This window comes from Schistocerca gregaria, chromosome 5 (assembly GCF_023897955.1).
Source record: "Schistocerca gregaria isolate iqSchGreg1 chromosome 5, iqSchGreg1.2, whole genome shotgun sequence".
Classification (NCBI taxonomy): Eukaryota; Metazoa; Arthropoda; class Insecta; order Orthoptera; family Acrididae; genus Schistocerca; species Schistocerca gregaria.
In genome coordinates this window covers 612111493-612132824 of record NC_064924.1, presented here as the reverse complement: position 1 = coordinate 612132824, position 21332 = coordinate 612111493, and the positions used below count along the sequence as shown (strand labels likewise).

The following is a 21332-nucleotide window of genomic DNA, read 5'->3' as shown; positions in this document are numbered from 1 at the left end:
TTTTCATCTGGGAGGAAATCGGGAAAAACCCGGGAATTTTTTAGAATCCCAGGAATTTTTCATTGTTTTAGTTTTCAGTTAAATTTTTGTAACTTTGACTGGTAAGAACCAATAATCCAATAAAGTATGTCACTACTGCAGAATAATACTGCAACAATAAAACCTGAAAAACGAGCAAAGGAAATACGCCATATGTAACAACAAAACACATTGCTCATAGACGCGTCTGCCAGCTGTAAAATGTATCAAAGGCTTTAGGAAGACTATGCAATGTGCATAACAACAAATTGCCTCTGATGAGTGCGGCATTACAATTGCTTACATTGGATTAGTTTGAGCAATTGTGAGCACATGCGCAATTGAGTCGCGTATGAGTAGTACCTTCTCCCACTTCGGGCTGCAGAAGTGTGGCAGTTAGCTGTATAAGCAATGGCAGCAAGCAGCCAGATGCACCCAGAAAAATTTTACTGGTGCCCGCCTAAGCTGCCAGATTCACGAGTGTGCAACAGGCACTGATCTAGGGGGCGGGGGGAAAACTGGAGTATCTGCCGTGGGTGGCATTTTCAGGGGGTGTCAAATTCATATTCTTGAGGAGTAGGACCTTGCCTCTCAAAGTGCCTAGCATCCAGTGCACATTGGTCTAGTGATTATTCATACAATTTTGAAATGCATCCCTGTTGGTTTTTGACTTTTTGAACAAATTCTAAGTTGATTTCTGAATGAATCATAAGTTGATTTTTGAATGTGTGCATAGTGTACATGATGTCTCTGCCAGCGGAATCCCCATTGCATGTAGAAATTAACTTTCCTGCGCACATAAGGGGATGGGGCTATAGGAGCTAAGCGGAATAAAGCCAAATGGGCGAATGCCAATAGCTGTTCATGTGATTGTCTGGGTTTGTGAATGTTCAGCATTGTTACAATTACTAGCGAAATCCATAGAGTCAGACTACCAGAGTGGAAATAAACGACTAACAGAAATACCAAATAAGAAGCATTACATATTATCTTGTCAGTGTATCCAAGAAAATGAAATTTTGAAAGAAAATTTTTGGCCAGACTGCTACACTAGTAAAGGCCAGTTGAACAGTTCCTGGGTAGCAGCCACTAGAGTTCTATTCTGCGAGTAGTGTAGGAAACGTATTGTAGGAACGTGTAATAACACCTAACCAGAGAATAAATGCAGTTAACTAAAGCTGTGACTGTGGAAGGATTAGTGAAGTTAACCGGAGAATAAGTTTTGATGCTGGTAGGAATAGTTACAGAATTAGTGACGACAAGATTGTTCGTTAGAACGAGTGAGAAGAAGAAATGGGGACATCACACCAATTGTGAAAGAATATGACAATTCTAAATTTACATAAATATTTTGTACTACTACTTTTCGATCTCATGCTTCAGAAGTTAGAATGTATGAATGAAATGTGAAACTATTTCCTAACATAAAAGTTTGGCTTGTAGTAAGCCTAACAGGCATTTGATATTGGTACTTCGTGAATTATATTCCGTTGTGTTATAAAATTGACCATTTGTGCCAAAACAGTTTTGTTTATTTGGTGTATGTTGCAATTGCTGCAATATTAGCGGGGCCTATTTTGTTTTATCTAGCAGACATTGACAAAATACACACAAACAGATTGAGAAACCACATTTTGTGTTTTCATGTTGCAAAATGTTTGACAAACTTTGTTGAGGTAATAGATTCTTTCCGACAAAGGAAAGTATGCCATGTAAAGCGATTACTGATATTGCTATATAATACCATATCCCACTTTCCACGAGTTTGGTGTATAGACTTGAACAAGACATTCTGATCCAATGAGGAGGAAGAGTTTTAGCCCTGGCATCTGCTAGTATAAAAAGGCTTGGGAGCAGGGCGATGGCCCACCCCTCGTGATGTCCTGTGGAGATGTTGAAGGTGAGGAGAAAGCTATGTTGGATGTGGCATCGACTATGAAAGAGCTATGTTGGATGTGGCATCCACTTGCCTGTGGCCTGTGAGGTGTGACATCACTTTGTAGCCACTCTGCTGCTGATCCCAGCTGAGGCTGGAGCTGGTGGCTGCAGTGCATTTACCTGCTCAGTATGCAGTGGTGGCAGTGATAGCCATGGAAGCACTTGGACCACAGGGATACGACTTCCTAAAATCCTGCCCCGAAATGAGATCCATCCTTCATGAAATCCTCCCCACTCCACCAAGAGTGTCTTTCCGCCGTCCACCTAACCTTCATAACCTCTTGGTTCATCCCTACGAAATCCCCAAACCAACTTCCCTACCCTCTGGCTCCTACCCTTGTAACCGCCCCCGGTGTAAAACCTGTCCCATGCACCCTCCCACCACCACCTACTCCAGTCCTGTAACCCGGAAGGTGTACATGATCAAAGGCAGAGCCACGTGTGAAAGCACCCACGTGATTTACCAACTGACCTGCCTACACTGTGACGCTTTCTATGTGGGAATGACCAGCACCAAACTGTCCATTCCCATGAATGGACACAGGCAGACAGTGTTTGTTGGTAATGAGGATGACCCTGTGGCTAAACATGCCTTGGTGCACGGCCAGCACATCTTGGCACAGTGTTACACCATCCGGGTTATCTGGATACTTCCCACTAACACCAACCTATCCAAACTCTGCCCATACTCTTTGCCTTTAAATATATCTGCTTGTGTCTGTGTATGTATGGATGGATATGTGTGTGTGTGCGTGTGTGTGTGTGTGTGTGTGTGTGTGTGTGTGTGTGTGTGTGTGTGTGCGTGCGTGCGTGCGAGTATATACCTATCCCTTTTTCCCCCTAAGGTAAGTCTTTCCGCTCCCGGGATTGGAATGACTCCTTACTCTCTCCCTTAAAACCCACATCCTTTCATCTTTCCTTTTCCTTCCCTCTTACCTGACGAAGCAGCTGCCGGTTGTGAGAGCTCGAAATTCTGTGTGTGTTTGTGTGTTTTATTCATTGTGCCTATCTGCCGGTGCTTTCTCGCTTGGTAAGTCTTTGAATCCTCATATAATTTAACACATTCAAATTTTATTTTTGTAATATCCTTTCAACAAGCATTTATTTTAGTAGTTACTTCTTCAAATTGATTAGAGCAAAGTTTGGATTCACTGCCTATTCTTCTGACAACCTCCATTCCATAAGTTCATCTGCATCTTTGAAATATTTGAGAATTTCATCAATTCTGAAAATACTGTGCAATTTAGTTAGCTGTTGCCCTGTGTTGACTTGCAGATTATGATGGTTACAATCAATTTTATAATTTAAGTCATTCAGTTCTGAGGTCATCTCATCCTTTATGGAATTCATGGTACAGCCAAACAATGGATGTCACATCTAACCAAAAGAATGTAGAAAGTTGTACGTAGTAAGTTGATCAATATAATCTGGGAATGCAATTCTGACCAGGGGGAGAAATCATCTTTCATCTTTCCTTTTCCTTCCCTCTTTCCTGGCGAAGCAGCCGCCGGTTGCGAAAGCTCGAAATTCTGTGTGTGTGTTTTATTCATTGTGCCTATCTACCGGCACTTTCCTGCTTGGTAAGTCTTGGAAAGTAAGCTTTTGGCCAAAAGACATTCTTCTGATTTAGACAACATACAAACACACACATTCATGCAAACGTAACTCAAGAACATGTGATCACTGTTTGTGGCTTCCGAGGTGTGACTGGCCAGTTTGGTCTTGTGTGTGTGTGTGTGTGTGTGTGTGTGTGTGTGTGTGTTTTATTGAATTCAGAAGGCCATTTGGCAAAAAACTTACTTGTTTTGCCATCTTTTCTTCTATGACTCAACATCTCCACTATATGGTGAGTAGTAGTGTTTGCCTTTCATAATATTGTCAGTTTTGTTTTTGAGATGCTGAATCATGGTAGGGTACAACAAAAAGACTGTTGGAAAGCTAACTTTTTGCCAACAAGGCCTTTGCCAAAAATAGACAGCATACACATGCTCACGCAAACGCAACTCACATACACATGAGCACAGTCTCTGGCAACTGGAGCCAGACTCAAGAGAGCGGACAATTCTCAGACAGAAATTAAGAAAACATTAAACATATTTCCAACAATGCTTTTGTTGTGCATTTCTACGACTCAGCATCTCCGCTATATGATGAGTATCAACTATCCGTTTCATTATATTTAAATACTATACGTGTAGTTTCCTCTTGCTTTCTGCTGTTCGCAGTACCAGCATAACAAGACCTTATTGGCTGATCTTATAAGGCCAAATCAATCAACCAGGCTGTTCCCCCTGCAACTACTGAAAAGGTTGCCCCCCCTTCCCACATTAAACACAATTCCAACAGTGCTTTTGTGGCCTCTCCATAGATAGCTCTCTGGTGAGGTTGCACCCCCTATGGTATTGCAAGTAGTGTCAGTGAGGAACACAAGTCACCTGACTTCAGCGAGGTTCATTATTAGTGGAGGATCAAAAAATTCTAGAATTGACCAGGGGGACTGAACCCCAAACATTGTTATCAGAGTCTGCCTCATAACTATTGAGCCACCAAGCCAAATGCAATATGCTGGTCATTGTATGTTGACACGTTATTTTGTTGTTTTCAATAGCAGTAAGCCAAAAAAAACCACATGGAATTCTAGCTCTCATGATGACATCCTTCAAAAGAAGCAGATGACAATGAGCTCAGCCATGTCCTCCATTAGTTACTAAACTTTATCAGTTTCCATCATATTTGTGTTCACTGAGTGACAAAGCATCAAAACGCACCGTGTAATGACTATATTGTTTCTCTCTGGTGTTGGACTCTGTCCTTCAGTTGTTTTTCGATTATCTTGAACAGATGTTTTAATGTTTTCTCAATTTCTGTCTGAACTTTGCGTGCTCTCTTGAACTCTTTCTCATTGTTGAACTCTTTCTCATTGTTCTCAAACCACTGCTGGGCTATTCTGTCTAAATAAAGCCAGTGAGATCATCAGTTTGATTGGATTTCTGTTTTTGGCTGCTGGCACATCTCTGATGATATGAAGTGCGTTGCTGCACTGAGGTGAAGTCTTTTAACTGACTGTTACAAACAATATGCATGTTACAAGAGTAACACTTTGTGGTGTGGGCAATCATGGGGACCGTGACTTGTTTGGTAGCTGCTGCTTCTTTTACTAACAGAATTTACACCCACATGCAGTATTGTGGAAGTGTGACTGTTTGATGCCACACACTGTAGTGAGACATAAATCTGCAATTTTGCTTTAACTAAAATTGGAGAGGGAGTACTATGTTTGTGATTTAAAATAGAAACAAGATTGCACTGGTAGGCCAGTGCAGAGCTGTATCAGTCTCAGTAGAAAAGCAGTTTTATAATAACACGTTGTGTAAAAAAACATTTGATGAAGGGCATCCTGTGTGTGAAGTGCAACTTCTGGTTACATGAGAGGTGTGCAAACATAAACCCGAAGTTCGTAAATGACAATATTTGTTGGACCTATGGTGATTGTGTGCGTGACGAACCCCGAAGATCTTTTCAACATGGTACACACAAAAAATGAAATTATCAAGTTATTAAATAGTGATATTGAAACCCTCAAGAAATAAACAACGTTCTTGAAACAAGAAAACAAAAAACTCTTAAATGGAAAAAGTTTGTGTCTAGTGAAAACAGTGAAACAGTGGTGGAAAATAGCCACAAAAACAGTCGTATTGATATTCTTAAACATGATTTGCAAACCAAAAAAAGAGTTCTTTATGATGAAACAAACATAATATCGAACTCAAAATATGTTGAAAATACAAATAAATTTACGTGGACTACACTAAAGCCCAAAAACATAACACAAAACCATCAAGAAAGTGAAAATCAAAAACAGGGCACGAGAAACGGTGCACTGTTTACATCGAATAAGTTTTCAGCGCTTGACTCAGCCAGTGAAACAGTGAATAGTGTAAACAAAAGTAAATATAACAAATCCTCTGATAAAGGCCGAAACAAAAAAAGTCTAATGCCTGTAAGCACAAAAAAAGTAATTACAGCCACGGAAAAAGCCTTTCAGCTCCCCTTCATGAAGCTATACACGATGACTATCCTGTATTCGCAAAAGTTAAACCTGGAGCTACATTAAGTGCTGTAGTTGAGAATTTATCAGAAACAAACAGTCTAAAAAAAAGATGAGCAAGTTGTAATCATTGACGGTGCCAGTGGTTTTTACAAAAATGAGAGCAAGTCAGCACCCGCAGTTTACAGTAAGTTATTGCCTAATAAACCTACCAGTGCGACATGATCTCCCGCAGTGGTCGTGTATTAATACAGAAATTGAGTGCTGTAATTTAAAACTGCAGAAACTATGTAAAAAACTAAATCATGTGCACTTGCTAGACATAAGCAAACTGAAACGTCAAAACATACCAGTCACGGACTTCACTTAAACAGAAATGGAAAGCTCAAGTTAGTGAACCAGATAACGGAACATTGTAAGGAGCTGCATAAAACTATGGACCCAATCATCTTAGATTATAATCAACAAGTTTTTTTAGGCTCAGTTTCAAGCAACATGATTTTGCTGAACTAGACCCCTTGGATTGGAAAGAACTCTGTTCACATGCCGCAGAAACTGACTTGGAAGTGAGTAAATTGTCATTACAGTGCAGTGTTAAAGACTTGTGTAATAATTCAACTGATTCAGAATACCATGTCACAAAGTGTTGTAAAATATCAGTGAACTTTAGGATAATGCATCTAGGAATAAACTCAGTTTTGTGCAAGTATTTGTGGATGAGAATTCACCACACCTGTTAGTAATTACAGAACATGAACTAAAAGACAATGAAATTAGATGGTTATGTGTTAGCAGATAGTTACTGCAGACAACTGCAGAAAGAGGGTGGGGTGGCAATATTTGTAAATGAACATCATTCATTTAAGAAAATCTCATTTGTTGAACAATACTGTAAAGAAGGAAACATTGAAAAGGCTGGTGTTGTGGTCCACATAAACACTCATTCAAGCAGGTTTGCTAAACATAAAGATGTGCTGTGACTTAACAGGGCAATTAGACAAACAGGCCCCACTAACCTTAGTGTAGTTGGAGACTTATTGATGCAATCTCCTTTAGTATAACCTATTTGAAAATAACAGGTATATTAAACTCGTGTAATCTCACAAGTATAGTGAACTCTGACACTAGAGCACCGTATTTACTCGAATCTAAGCCGCACCTGAAAAATGAGACTCAAAATCAAGGAAAAAATTTTTCCCGAATCTACACTGCACCTGAAAGTTGAGATTTGAAATTCAAGGGGAGAGAAAAGTTTTAGGCCTCACCTCCAAATTGAAACGAAGTTGATCCATTGTAACATGCGACACAATTTAGGTCGGATGGATGAAGATACAGCTACAGTAGTTTGGTTCAAGTCGTAAGCTTAGCAGTTAAGCTTTACCAGGTAGGCATTGCTATGCATCAGGCACTCCATACGTATATTTATTCAGGCACCCTTCCTTTTTCATGTGCTTTGTCTGGTTTGAATCGATTGCTTATTTTGCTTTGATTTGATAAGTGCCGTTCTCTTCCTTATAGGTGTTTGTGTCACTCTAAGCTGAAAATGCATTATTTCACTGTGTCATGCATTTTTTGTCGCATTCCGATAATGAGTGTTTACGACCTGTCGGCCCTCGTGGCATGGCTTGCTTTTATGCGCGCTACCGACACTTAAGAAAAAAGAGAGAGAGAGAGAGGATTTGTCTCATTAGCGAAATAATGGCAAGAGACTGCTATTTAATAGACTGTGTATGATAGAAGAAGTTCTGAACGAAAGTTTAGAGAAAATTTTTCTTCGTTTGAAAATGTTTGCAGATGCCTCTTTAGTACATTACATTCTGCACAGAAATTAGAGTCATCTTAGATTTAAAAATCTAGTCATTTGCCGTGCTTAATTTCTGACTGTATCACTATTCAGCATAAGAATAATAAGAATATAAACATGACATGATACATATATTCTTCCGTGTTTGTGGTTGTCTCACTCTAGTTTCGTAGTTTCTTAGGCAGACAGGATAGCAGCAAACACAAAAGAATACATGGCAGAATGTGTACAATTGTATTATTCTTATGGTGAAGAGAATACTGCACGTGGTTTGATGCAGCTCTCCACGCTTTTCTATCCTGTGCAATGCAGAGTAGCAACCCTTGTAAAAAAGAATGAAAATAATTTAGAAGTTAAACGCAGAAAATTAAAACAAAATTTTATTAGGTTTGTAATACATCTTACAAGAAATGTTTAAAATTTCAGTCATGATTCTGAATCACTATCACTCCATTCTTTGTTGCTCATTTCTTCATACAGAGCATCGTCCTCCATTCCATCTAGTGCATTGGGTATCGAACAATTTTTAAATGCTTGTTGCACAGTCTGATTTGGAACACACTTCCATGCATCATAAATCCATTAGCACACTTGCGCGTTTTACACATCCTGTTAGTGTCAGTTGTCTGTCGCTTTTCGAAAGCCAGTCTGTGTACATGCGTTTAAGCTTGTAGAGAGGATATAAAATGTAGACTGGCAATGGCAAGGAAAGTGTTTCTGAAGAAGAGAAATTTGTTAACATCGAGTATAGATTTAAGTGTCAGGAAGTTGTTTCCGAAAGTATTTGTATGGAATGTAGCCATGTATGGAAGTGAAACATGGACGATAACTAGTTTGGACAAGAAGAGAATAGAAGCTTTCGAAATATGGTGCTACAAAGAATGCTGAAGATTAGATGGGTAGATCACATAACTAAGAGGAGGTATTGAATAGAATTGGGGAGAACAGGAGTTTGTGGCACAACTTGACTAGAAGAAGGGGTCGGTTGGTAGGACATGTTGTGAGGCATCGAGGGATCACCAATTTAGTACTGGAGGGTAAAAATCGTAGAGGGAGACTTAGAAATGAATACACTAAGCAGATTCAGAAGGATGTAGGCTGCAGTAGGTACTGGGAGATGAAGAAGCTTGCACAGGATAGAGTAGCATGGAGAGCTGCATCAAACCAGTCTCAGGACTGAAGACCACAACAACAAGAACAACAGCATTGTTGGTATTTTTGTTTAAAGAAATTTATTATTGTTGCTATGAATATTTGAAAGGCTGTTACATTCGAAGACGAACAATACAGAATTTCTATTTACTTCTTTGGATAATATATGAAAATGCAGTAGTCGAAACTCGGGGCAGAGAAAAAAGCTCGTCTTCTACCTTTTTTTTAAATTTATTTACTGATGCAGAGGTTTTGGCGCCAATATTTATCTTCGCGCCTGCTAAGCATGTCTGTGTAGCGCTACATATATTTGATGGAATAAGTTAGTTGTGGTGGCACCTACTAACATTTTTCAGAACTTCCGAGTACTTTGCACTCGATTCTAAGCTGCAGGCGGTTTCCAAATGAAGTATGTAATTTATTCCATAAGCATTTTATCTCTCCTTTTGACCAATCAGCTCCTATTATAGATCTACAGGCTGGAACACCAAATGAGGTCATGGATGGTATAGAGCTCGAATTTATGGAGGTGAATCAACAGGAAATATTTAACACAATGCTTTTGTCTCAGTAAACCATGAGCTTCTCTTAAAAGAACTGCACGCGTACAATATCAGTGATGCATCAATGAAACTTCTATTCACCTATTTGGTGAATCAGAAACAGTGTACCAAACTTACACATCAAATTGACAATAAGGTTTTAACCTTTAAATCCACAAGTAAAACAGTGACACAGGGAGTTACTCAAGGCTCAATTATTGGACCTTTCCTCTTTTTAGCACATGTTAATGTCGTTGTACACCCGATTAACTCGTACATTGTAAATTATGCTATTGATTCCTCAGTTTTATTTCATGGTAAAGACTGTGAGAATCTGAAATTCTCAGCAAGTAATGGGATACTAGAATTAAATTCATATTTTCCTGTACAAGGAGTAAAGGTCTATGCAAATAAATCCCAGATGCTAATATTTACAACTGCGTAAACTAGGTACGTGGCTAGTGGCAGAGGAAGCAAATGAGTGTAAATTTCTAGGGGTCTGTCTGGACTCAAACCTCCAGTGGATTAGCCATGTTAATGTTGTATGTAAAGAAATCAGCAATGGGCTGGATCTTCTTACCCAACTGTCCAAAATGGTGTCCACCCACAAGCTTAAAACTGTGTATTGTGGGACAATCTATCCCCATCTCAGCTATTGTATAGAAATATGAGGTTGTGCTGCAGACATTCACCTTAACAGAGTACTATTGCTGCAAAAAGGAGGGTTAAGGATTATACGTGGACTAGGCTATAAAGACTCTTGCCATGATGTTTTCAGACAACAGAAGTACTTCACCATATAGTCCTTGTTTCTTTATAAATTGATTACTTGGTTTGTCTCACAGAAAACTGAAGTAACTAAATGTAGTGATATACATGACCACAAAACCAGGCCCAAAGAGAATTACTACTGACAAAGAACAAGATTAAAAATGACGGACCAGAGCCCATTTACTAATGGACTAATATGGTATAATAAACTGCCACAGTCCATGAAAAACAGTAATAAAAAGCAATTCAAATCAAAACTAAATGAATTCTTAATTGAAAAGTGTCTTTATTCACTCAGCAAATTTTAAATGGTTAAGTTTAAGAGCTGTAAAATAATGTATACAAATAATTAGCTGTATTAATATGTTTTAGATGTAATGTATTTTGACATGCATCAATATACTGTTCAATTGCTACCTGGAAGGTAAGATCTAAATGTATTTTATGTTTGTAACTATACTCGATGTTCGCAAAAGCCATCATATTGACGACTCCAAACAAAAAAATCTAAATAAATAAAAATAAAATAAATAAATAAAATAAGGTTTTTACAAATGTCTTCTTGTGTCTGTGTATGTGCGGATGGATATGTGTGTGTGTGCGCGAGTGTATACCTGTCTTTTTTTCCCCCCAAGGTAAGTCTTTCCGCTCCCGGGATTGTAATGACTCCTTACCCTCTCCCTTAAAACCCACATCCTTTCGTCTTTCCCCCTCCTTCCCTCTTTCCTGAAGAAGCAACCGTAGGTTGCGAAAGCTTGAATTTTGTGTGTATGTTTGTGTTTCTATCGACCTGCCAGCGCTTTTGTTTGGTAAGTCACATCATCTTTGTTTTTAGATAAATAAATAAACCTTTATATGATGATGCTGTGGCAAGTGGCATCTGAAGATAATGATAGTTTCCTGTTATCAATGAACAGTGTTGTTTTGAGCACACTTTTGGCATACCTAAGTCAACATGAAATATATATTCTGCAGCTGATGAATGTAAAAAAAATGCCATCTTTATATCCTTACTTTGACAGGGCTCAAGTTTCCTCAGAATGCTAGCCTGCACACCCTGGTTGTGAGGCTGCCCCAAACTTCCCCAATTTGTGCTTGTGCTCCATCTCTAAGGACCATGATGTAAACAGTATATTAAGGCCTAATCCTCCTTCCTTTTGTAAGATTTGTGCACTGTCTTTTCACACTACTTAAATCTTAGTCTTGTCACTCACTTCATGTACGGACAGCTGATTGCACTAGTCACCAAATGACAATCTTCTGGGCTCCATGAGTGGTCATAATTTGCAAACAAAGTTGTAAACTATAAAACAACAGTAACACTGGCTGCTCACTAATATCGAAAATGTTCCTCGGTTTGCAAAACAGCAGAAATCTTTGAAGCTGGATATTAAAAGTTTTCTGTATCTTGTAAAATGCCAGAAAGAGAGCTGATCTGGGTGACGGCACAGCAGCTAGAAGTATTATCTGCTCAATTATGTATTTCAGCAGTTCATTCTACTGTAGGTGCTTGAAATAACATAGCTGCTGATAGTGCTGCTGTCCTTATTTCAAAACATTGTAGCCATGATGCACTGATGAACATGCAATTGTTTTCAGCCTCATTGCCATGCCAGTACTCTTGAGACAGACAGGGAGTGTGGCAGTGCTCTGTGTCCATGCCAAGTCCAGACCTAGTAACTGAGATGAGGGTGAGTGTATGAGTGCTTGTATGTGATGTGAGCCCAATTAATACTGTAGCATAAAGCAAAGAAATATCTGTCATGCCATGTACATTGCAGGCTGAGGTCCATATGCAAGTCTAGGTCCAAGCAAGGTAGACATCAGTAAGCAAACATTGAGAGAGTAATGCTTTATGAATGGTTATGCTCAGTGGATCCAACAGTACTACTGCTTTTAATTCCTATAATGGGCCTGTGGGTCTGTCCTTAATATGCCATTACCATGAAACCTTTTCTTGTTTATATTATTGGTGGATCTGAAGAGCATGCACATAACACCTTTGGTCCCTGAGTCTGAGTAAATTTGATATTATTGGACTGGATGATTATGAAAATCAATACAGATAGTGTGTGTGTGTGTGTGTGTGTGTGTGTGTGTGTGTGTGTGTGTGTGTGTGTGTGTGTGTGTGTGTGTGTGTGTGTGTAGAGGGGGGGGGGGGGGGAGGTGTGAATACTTAAGATGGACACACAGACTGCCATGCTTCTCCATACGAAATTGAGTAGATGGTAAATGCATTGTACAAAATGACATCTCCCACACAGAGCAAATCTTATGAATAAAAATATTCAACAGGGAACATTTCATTGTGTGTTATTTTGTCAAAAAAATCGATATGGTGAGACTTGGGACCTGTGAAAATACAGGTTAATTCTTACAGTAAAATAAAAACAGCAAACAGCCCCAGTTCATTATTCTATTTATTAGGAAGAAATAGCACCATTGCCTGTTTAGAACTAACGAGCTCATCCTCAGATGCATTTAAATTACATTATGCTGTAAAAATTAGATATACAGCATAAAAAAATTACAAATGTGAGCCTGCCAACTCGAAACCATAATGGCACTATTTGTACTAATAAACAGAATTATCAGCTATATGTATGGTTGCTGTTTTTAGCTTATTGTAAGAACTAACCTGTAAATTCACTAGCTCAGTCTCCTGAACTGGATTCTACATAGCATGCATGGCACACTCTTGAGAACTGTGTTACCACTTGCAGTCCTCACTCTACCTGTGCTGTGCTGGCAGCAATTCTACAAAGAGAGAGGTATTAAATTGCCATAGAGCTTCTGGACTGCATTATTAACAGCCATACACACTGTTGTATTGCTACATAAGTAATCATACTGTGTTACTTGACATAGACCTGCTGATACATCCAGTTTCATATCTTTCAACATTGTTCAAAATTTAAACTAAATAGCTTGTCTCGAAGTGTGATTTCCTCTATTTATGCCAGTTTGTGTGTTATATTCTTTGGCTAACTATGTTTGTGACTCTTCTGTGATTTATGAGAACCAGTGTTCATAAGGAACCTTGACAGATATGTAATAGAAATTTCATCAAATGGAGTTAATATGTTCTTTATTTATATCTACCATCCAAATATGAAGAGTCCTTCATCCATTGTGTGTAATTTAAAATACTGAATACTTCTTCTGTTGATGCTTGTTAATGAGACTTGTTGAGTGTACACAACAGCACAAAACTGCCAGTGACATGCTGCTTGTTTTATACTACCAAAGTTGCTGCCTTCTGCATTGTGTCCTTGACCAATAGAGTGAAAGGTCAAGAAATCCAGAGCTAAGAACATCACTGAATTATATGATTTGTGGTTGAGACCCCTCACTTTAATCCAAATCAGAGAACCCAGATATATTTTATAATCAGTACTGCAAATAGTAATCTTTTCCATTGCCCTGTTAACAATACCAATATTCTTCACACTGTCTGAAAGCATTAGATTGAAAATGACATGTTTAAACTGTTAATTAAATAGGCTAAGTTCTTGCTTCTCAGTTGCCTTCAAAATGGACATTGATTTACCAGTAATATCTTAGCTATCTGTTTGGAAATATACTTGGGCATTTGCATATTTCCAGGGAGCCCATGGATTTATCAGTCAGCATCAGTGGGCTTCTGAAGTCAAAGCATTTATAAACTTGGAAGCAGCAGGTTCAGGAGGAAAGGAAATTTTATTCCAGACTGGACCAAAGAATCCTTGGCTTCTAAGGGTAAGAGTACACTTTCTAACCAGACCTTTAACCCTCAGATTTTGTTCTACCTTTTGTATTTTTTGTTATTGCAGTGATTGATGCTTGGATGGTTATTGGGAAACTACAGTTTTATTGATGTCTTCTTGAGTGTTTGTGGGACATTGAGGGTGGCTTCTTACTTCTATGATGTTGCCAAGAACTCTGCTATCTTAATAGTGTTATCTGTTACTCTCATTAATTTACACTACTGTCAATATAAGAAGGTAGCTCTTACTTGATTATTTGAATAGTTATTTCTCTTAATGTTTCTTTTAACCCTGTGTGCTAGACTTGATTAAATTTTTCTGTTATTAAACTGAAGCTGATATACAAGTACAGACTAAATTCTCTTATTGTAAAATAATTATCACACCTCAGCATCTGTTCAAATAAGTGTTACCTTATGTGATAGACTTTAAAAGTGAGAGGTTAATATTTGCCCAGACCCTGTGTCAGCCACTGAGATTTAATGAATAATTGCAGGCTGTGCTGTGCAAATCACCAGTTCCGTTCCCATCTTTTGCAAGTATTTATAATTTAAATTCGTAGTTTTTGGAAGTTCTGGGATTACTTATTCATGGTATAATATAATTTATTAAAAACAAAGATTCCAAGACTTACCAAGCAGGAAAGCGCCGGCAGACAGGCACATGAACAAAACACACAAACACACACACAGAATTACGAGCTTTCGCAACTGGCAGTTGCTTCGTCAGGAAAGAGGGAAGGAGAGGGAAAAATGAAAGGATGTGGGTTTTAAGGGAGAGGGTAAGGATTCATTCCAATCCCGGGAGCGGAAAGACTTCCCTTAGGGGAAAAAAAGGACAGGTGTACACTCGCACACACACACACATATCCATCCGCACATACACAGACACAAGCAGCTGCTTGTGTCTGTGTATGTGCGGATGGATATGTGTGTGTGTGTGCGAGTGTACACCTGTCCTTTTTTTCCCCTAAGGGAAGTCTTTCCGCTCCCGGGATTGGAATGACTCCTTACCCTCTCCCTTAAAACCCACATCCTTTCATTTTTCCCTCTCCTTCCCTCTTTCCTGACGAAGCAACTGCCAGTTGCGAAAGCTCGTAATTCTGTGTGTGTGTTTGTGTGTTTTGTTCATGTGCCTGTCTGCCGGCGCTTTCCCGCTTGGTAAGTCTTGGAATCTTTGTTTTTAAGATATTTTTCCCATGTGGAAGTTTCTTTCTGTTTTATTTACATCGTATAATATAATTTGTTAGAGCATTCCAAGTTTGTATGTATAGGAGCATTTTCTCCAGAGGCAGGAAGTTCAGTTCCACATGTACTTTTGTGTGTGCTCAATAAACACTCTTTCAGTGTGAAGTATTAGTTTTGTTGATGAGTCTGTTCTTACAACTGGTACTTTATTTCGGATTCTACATGACGCAGTTTTGTGGGGAGGCTAGGTATTTCTGACATCAATGCTACTGTTGCTGCAATAAGGCTATGCAAACATTGTAGCCTTCACAAACAGAAATCCAAGTACAAACAATGCATTCTGCATATGGCTTGCATTGTCAGTGAACAGTGGGTACAAAACCATGCAACTTGTGTTCAAAGAAAGACTGAACTTTTGAAATAGCGTGCTGATTAGCAGAGGTGGTGCACTGCGGTTACTATGCACGCTTAGTGGCAAGTCTGCACAACAAACTGCTGTTAGCCTTGTTTCGCTGTGACTATTGGTTGTTGCTACAACTGCTGAAGTGAGCACACACCAAACTGTTTGTCAGATTGGTGACAAAGCACCAATGAAAGAGTTTTAAGGACAGCATGTGTGTGTGAAATTTTACTACAAACTTGCTGCAACTTTTACAGAGACATTTTGACTGGTTTGCAAGAATATGGTGAGCACAGTATTAGTTTCACACAGAGAGATGAGTGTTTTAAGCATTTTGCACAAGGCAGAATGCAGGTCAGTGAGGATCACAGGCCTATACGATCTTCCACATCAACAGATGATGACCATGTCGAGAAAGATTGTGCTGTGATTCTTTGAAATTGTTGTTTAACTGTTCAAGAAGCTGGTAGATAAGTGGGCATCAGCGTAGGATCATGCCATCAAATTGTGAGTGAAAAATGTGTGATGTATCATGTCAGTGAAAAATTAATGCCGTGTTTGTTGGCTGGCTATTAGAAACAGACCCATGTTGAAATCAGCCAGAAACTGCTTGCCACTGCAAATGACATTGAAAATGTTGTGGTTGGCAGGAGAGCCAACACCATGTTACTAGAGGAGGTCGAAAGGCACGCGATTTAGCTCACGCAGGCTGGCGTGAGGTCTGGAACAGGACAAGGAAATTAGAATTTAGAAAAACGGACGTAGCTGGTGGAATACTTAACTTTAATCCATTAATGACGAATGTCGGTCTTGACGGTACATGATTTAATATCAATAATAACTGATAATGGCGTCTTGCTAGGTCGTAGCAAATGACGTAGCTGAAGGCTATGCTAACTATCGTCTCGGCAAATGAGAGCGTATTTTGTCAGTGAACCATCGCTAGCAACGTCAGCTGTGCAACTGGGGTGAGTGCTAGGAAGTCTCTCTAGACCTGCCGTGTGGTGGCGCTCGGTCTGCAATCACTGATAGTGGCGACACGCGGGTCCACGGCCGATTTAAAGGCTACCACATAGCAAGTGTGGTGTCTGGCGGTGACACCACAGAAAACATCCTTGAGAACATCATAACATGAGAAATGGGTTTATGTCTATGATGTTGAAATGAAGATGCAGCCATTGCAGTGAGAGGGCAAAGGGTTTCCTCATCCAAAAAAAGCAGATATGAGTTGGTCAAAGATCAAGGTGAGGTTGGATGTGTTTTTTGACTACAAACACACTGTCCATCACCAATTTGTACCACCTGGTCAGATGTTAAACAAGGAAGTCAACCAGGGAATTTTAGCACATTTGAGGAATATGTGCACTGGAAGGGGGTTGAATTGTGTGCAAAAACCAGACTCACTACTATTTTCTGGCCAATGCACCACTCTTTGTCCATACTATCTGCCTTACCATCCTACTCCCATTGTGACTGTCTACCCTATTCTCTGGGCACAGATCCAGCAGATTTTCCTGTTTGGCAAACGTAAAATCACATTGAAAGCACATCATTTCCAAACCCTAGAGGAGATTCAGGGCAGTGTGATGACACCTACATACCATCTCACAAAGTGAAATCTGAGAGGCATCCAAAGATGTGAAAAGCGTTGGGAATGGTGTATTGGCAGTGGAGGGGACTACTTTGAGGAGGGATTGCGATTAAATTGTAGCATGATGACCATATTTATTTTATTTTTTATATATTTTTTACAAACCTTATACATAAATAAGATGCATATCAGGCATCCAGCATAGTTTTTGGGAGTCACTGGCCAGGATTTGATGAAGTGACTAAAAGGAGTTGACTGTGTTGCTTAAATACAATTGTTAGAGTGAAATGGTGTGTCTTTTCAATCTGTCCTTAGACTTGGACAGCATAGCCCAACAGTGGTTTGAGAACAATGAAAAAGAGTTCAAGAGACAGGACAAATTTCAGACAGAAATTTAGAAAACATTGAAACATAAGGTGATAAACAGCAGCGGGTCAGCATAACAAAAAACAACTGAAGAACAGAGCCTAACACCAGGAATTCTAGTGCTTTGTCATACAATGAACCAAAATATGATGAAAATTGACAGAGTTTCACAACTAATGAAGGATGTGACTGAGCTCATCTTCAAATGCTTCTTTTGAAGTGTATCAACTCCACAGGGCACTTCACCAGGTAGTGCCAGCACATTGAGACAATGCACCAGAAAGAGTATGCTGAAACATATCTGACAATCTTCTGAATGCAACCACTGTCATGGAATCCTATATGTACTTCACATTGTTAATACAGCAATAAGTCAGAGAAAAGAGAGGAGGGTGTATGACATCTCTTAATGTTGAATCCAGAGGGTCAGAAGTATCATTGTTGAATAATGAACTCAGCCAGATGGGGGTAGCATGCTAATTCAATAAGAGATTCATTGGTCATTGACACTGATCTTTGCAAGACAGGCTTACATTGAGGAATATAAATCTCAGGTTTATGCTGCAACTATCAGGCAACATCCAAAGTTCTTGATGATATAGATGCAACAATCTTTCATACCAATTCAGTTGCCATCCACTAAAATGGACATTTAGAGAACTGAGGGCAACATGCAGGAGTGTTTCCATTGTGAACGCATGGGAATGTCTTATGCTACTGTAAAGAAAGAAGAAGAATTTTTGCCAAATATAATGCTTCAAATCTTCAGACAATAGGGCCATTTTATGTACACTAGGTAACTGAAGATGACTACAGCTTACCTGTGGGATGATACCCATTGCTGTACCCTTGGCCAGATCACTCTCCAAATGCCACAGTCATCCCCGTTTTAGTACAGAGACTCCAGCTGCTCTCATGGCAGTCAAAATTAAGAAAACTAAATGGTGTGACGATCTATAGAGGTGAGGATGCTGTAGATACTGCAGCTGGCTAGAGCTTGCTGTAATCACATCATACTATTTTTGTTAAAGAATAGGATCTTTTTGCAGGCAACTTATTTCAGAACTGAATCAGTTATGTGGACAGTTGTAGTGGGTGATTCAAGATAAAACTTTATCACTTCAATGAAAAATGGAGCATCAAATGCTGGAGCAAGTGCCTGCATTTCTGCTGACCGCCAGCATGATACAGTGAGTAGAGTAACCAGTGAGACAGAACATTGAGGGACACAGGTACCTGTATTTAGACCCCTGTGTAAAGGTCATTAGCTTTACAGAACTCTCACAGGTTTCCTGTGCTGTCATCAGTTCATATGAGTGGGTACCCCCCCCCCCCCCCCCCCCCCCCCCCCCAAAAAAAAGGAATAACATTGTCATGGGCAAAGCTTGTGTAGTACACATTTTTGCTGCTATGTATGTACAGCACAGCTCATTGCCAGTTCAGTGCCACCTCTGTCGTCAGCCTGCCTTGTTCTGTTCATCTGCATTGATTGTTTTTGCTAGTGCTGTTTTGTTCTTGTTTCGTTTTGTTTTTTTTTTTTTTTTTTTTTTTTTATGGCAAGTTTAAGTGAACAACGTGCATCTGTGAAATTTTGCTTTCTATTCAGTAAAAATTCTGCTAAAACTGTTTTAATATTGAAAATGGCATGCCAATATGATGCTACGGGAAAAACCCAAGTGTATGAAGGCTTTTCTCGATTTGAAAATGGTGACATGTTAATTGATGGCAAACCTTGTTCTGGACATCCGTCAACTGCCTGAATCGATGAAAATATTGAAAAACTTTGAGAGCTTGTGCACACAGACCATCAACAGACAATTGATCAACTGTCAGAGATTAGTGGGTTATCTTGGAGCTCAGTTCAGCGAATTTTAACAGAAGATTAGGGAATGGAAAGGGTTGCTGGCAAGTTTGTTCCTTGGGCTCTAACTGACAATCAAAAAGTGCGTTGAGTTGAAACATGTTGTGCTTTGAAACAATAGCTTGAAACTGATCCATAATTTCTGTCAAAGGTCATTCATTACTGGCGATTTGTCATGGTACTATGGTTAAGACCCAGAAACAAAGCAACAGTCAAGCGAATGGGAGATGTGATCTTCAACCCCTTTCAAAAAAATGTTGTCAAGTCAAATCAAACATCAAAACAATGCTGATTTGATTTTTTTTATGCCAAGGGCATAGTTCATTCAGACTTTGTTACCTCAGTTCAGACCATTAGTCAGACCTTTTATTTGGAATTTTTAAGAAGACTGCGCAACAGTGTTTGTCAGAAACGACATGATATGTGGCAGACAGGAGACCATTTCTCCCACTACGCAATATCTACATCTACATGACTACTCTGCAATTCACATTTAAGTGCTTGGCAGAGGGTTCATCAAACCACAATCATACTATCTCTCTACTATTCCACTCCCGAACAGCGAGCGGGAAAAACGAACACCTAAACCTTTTATTTTGATGATCATCCTACCTATGTAGGTTGGGCTCAACGAAATATTTTCGCATTCGGAAGAGAAAGTTGGTGACTGAAATTTCGTAAAAAGGTCTTGCCGCGACGAAAAACGTCTATGCTTTAATGACTTCCATCCCAACTCGTGTATCATATCTGCCACACTCTCTCCCCTATAACGTGATAATACAAAACGACCTGCACACACAGCTATCTCTGTTAGACACTGTTTGGCTAAAAATGGCATGGTTCTGCTACCCCAAGCACCTCACTTGCCTGACCTGGCTCTGTGCGAATTTTTCTTATTTCCACACCTGAAAAGGGACATGAAAGGTCGCTGATTTGGCAACATTGAAGACAAGAATAAAATGAGGGAGGAGCTGTCAGCCATTTCTAAAAATTACTACAAAAATGTTGTCAACAGTGATGGGACAAATATATTATTTTTAATGGAGTTTTCTTTTTTTTTGTTGTTTGAAGTGGATAAGGTTATTTTGTGAAAAGTTTGAAAGTATATTGGTTTTAAAAAATAGTGCCAGTTTTTTTGGGTACTCCTCATAGAAGAGAAGATGGGAGGTGTGTTCAAAAGATAACATGAAGTTTTGTTTTATGGAAAGAATATTTATTCATCTGTGTTAATGTTACCCCTAATCCCAACACACTTTTGGGGTAGCCTTTACTTCTCTTACAGCAATGTGTCTTCAATAACATAGTAACATATACACTTTTGAAATGAGAGCCCCCCCCCCCTTTTTTTTTGGAAAATAGAAAAAAGTTTTGGAGGGCCATGTCTAGTGAATATGGAGGTTGGGGCATAATTACTGAATGTTTTTGGTAGAAAACTAGCAATGAAGTGTGAGCATATATATTATTGTGGTTCAAAGGACATGAATTGTTTCACGACAAATCCAGACTTTTTTTCCGGATTGCTTCTTGCAAACAGGAATGAAATTTAGGTTAGGTTAGGTTAGGTTCCTTACTGTGGCAAGAAGTCAAGGTATACTGTGCTGTTAAAATTGAAGAACACAATTAGTTTAACCAACACATTTTACAGCACTTGTTGAGCTTTATTTGGTCTTGGCAATCCAGAATGCATCCACTCGTATTAGACAGCCGTAATTTTGATGGCAGATCTGTGAACCCATGTTTCATCACCAGTTTTGAAATGTTTCAGTAGCTCTGCATTACTGTTGAATTCACCTTGTGACTCTGGACAACTTCGCAACTTCCATTCACTGATTTATTTATTCGGGATTCAACAATTTTGGAATAAACTTTGCTGTCACATGTTTCATATCAAAAGCATTCAAAAAGTTT

General features: G+C 39.2%; 1 protein-coding gene across 2 annotated transcripts in view; it reads left to right on the top strand.

Annotated features, from left to right (window-relative positions):
- The window catches only part of LOC126272998 (endoplasmic reticulum metallopeptidase 1-like), a 264375-nt gene that overhangs the window by 57240 nt on the left and 185803 nt on the right, over positions 1-21332 (top strand). For both annotated transcript variants that reach the window (XM_049976357.1, XM_049976355.1), the window contains exon 4: positions 13880-14011. In XM_049976357.1, the coding sequence (XP_049832314.1) occupies positions 13880-14011 (132 nt within the window). The remainder of the gene's footprint in view (positions 1-13879; positions 14012-21332) is intronic.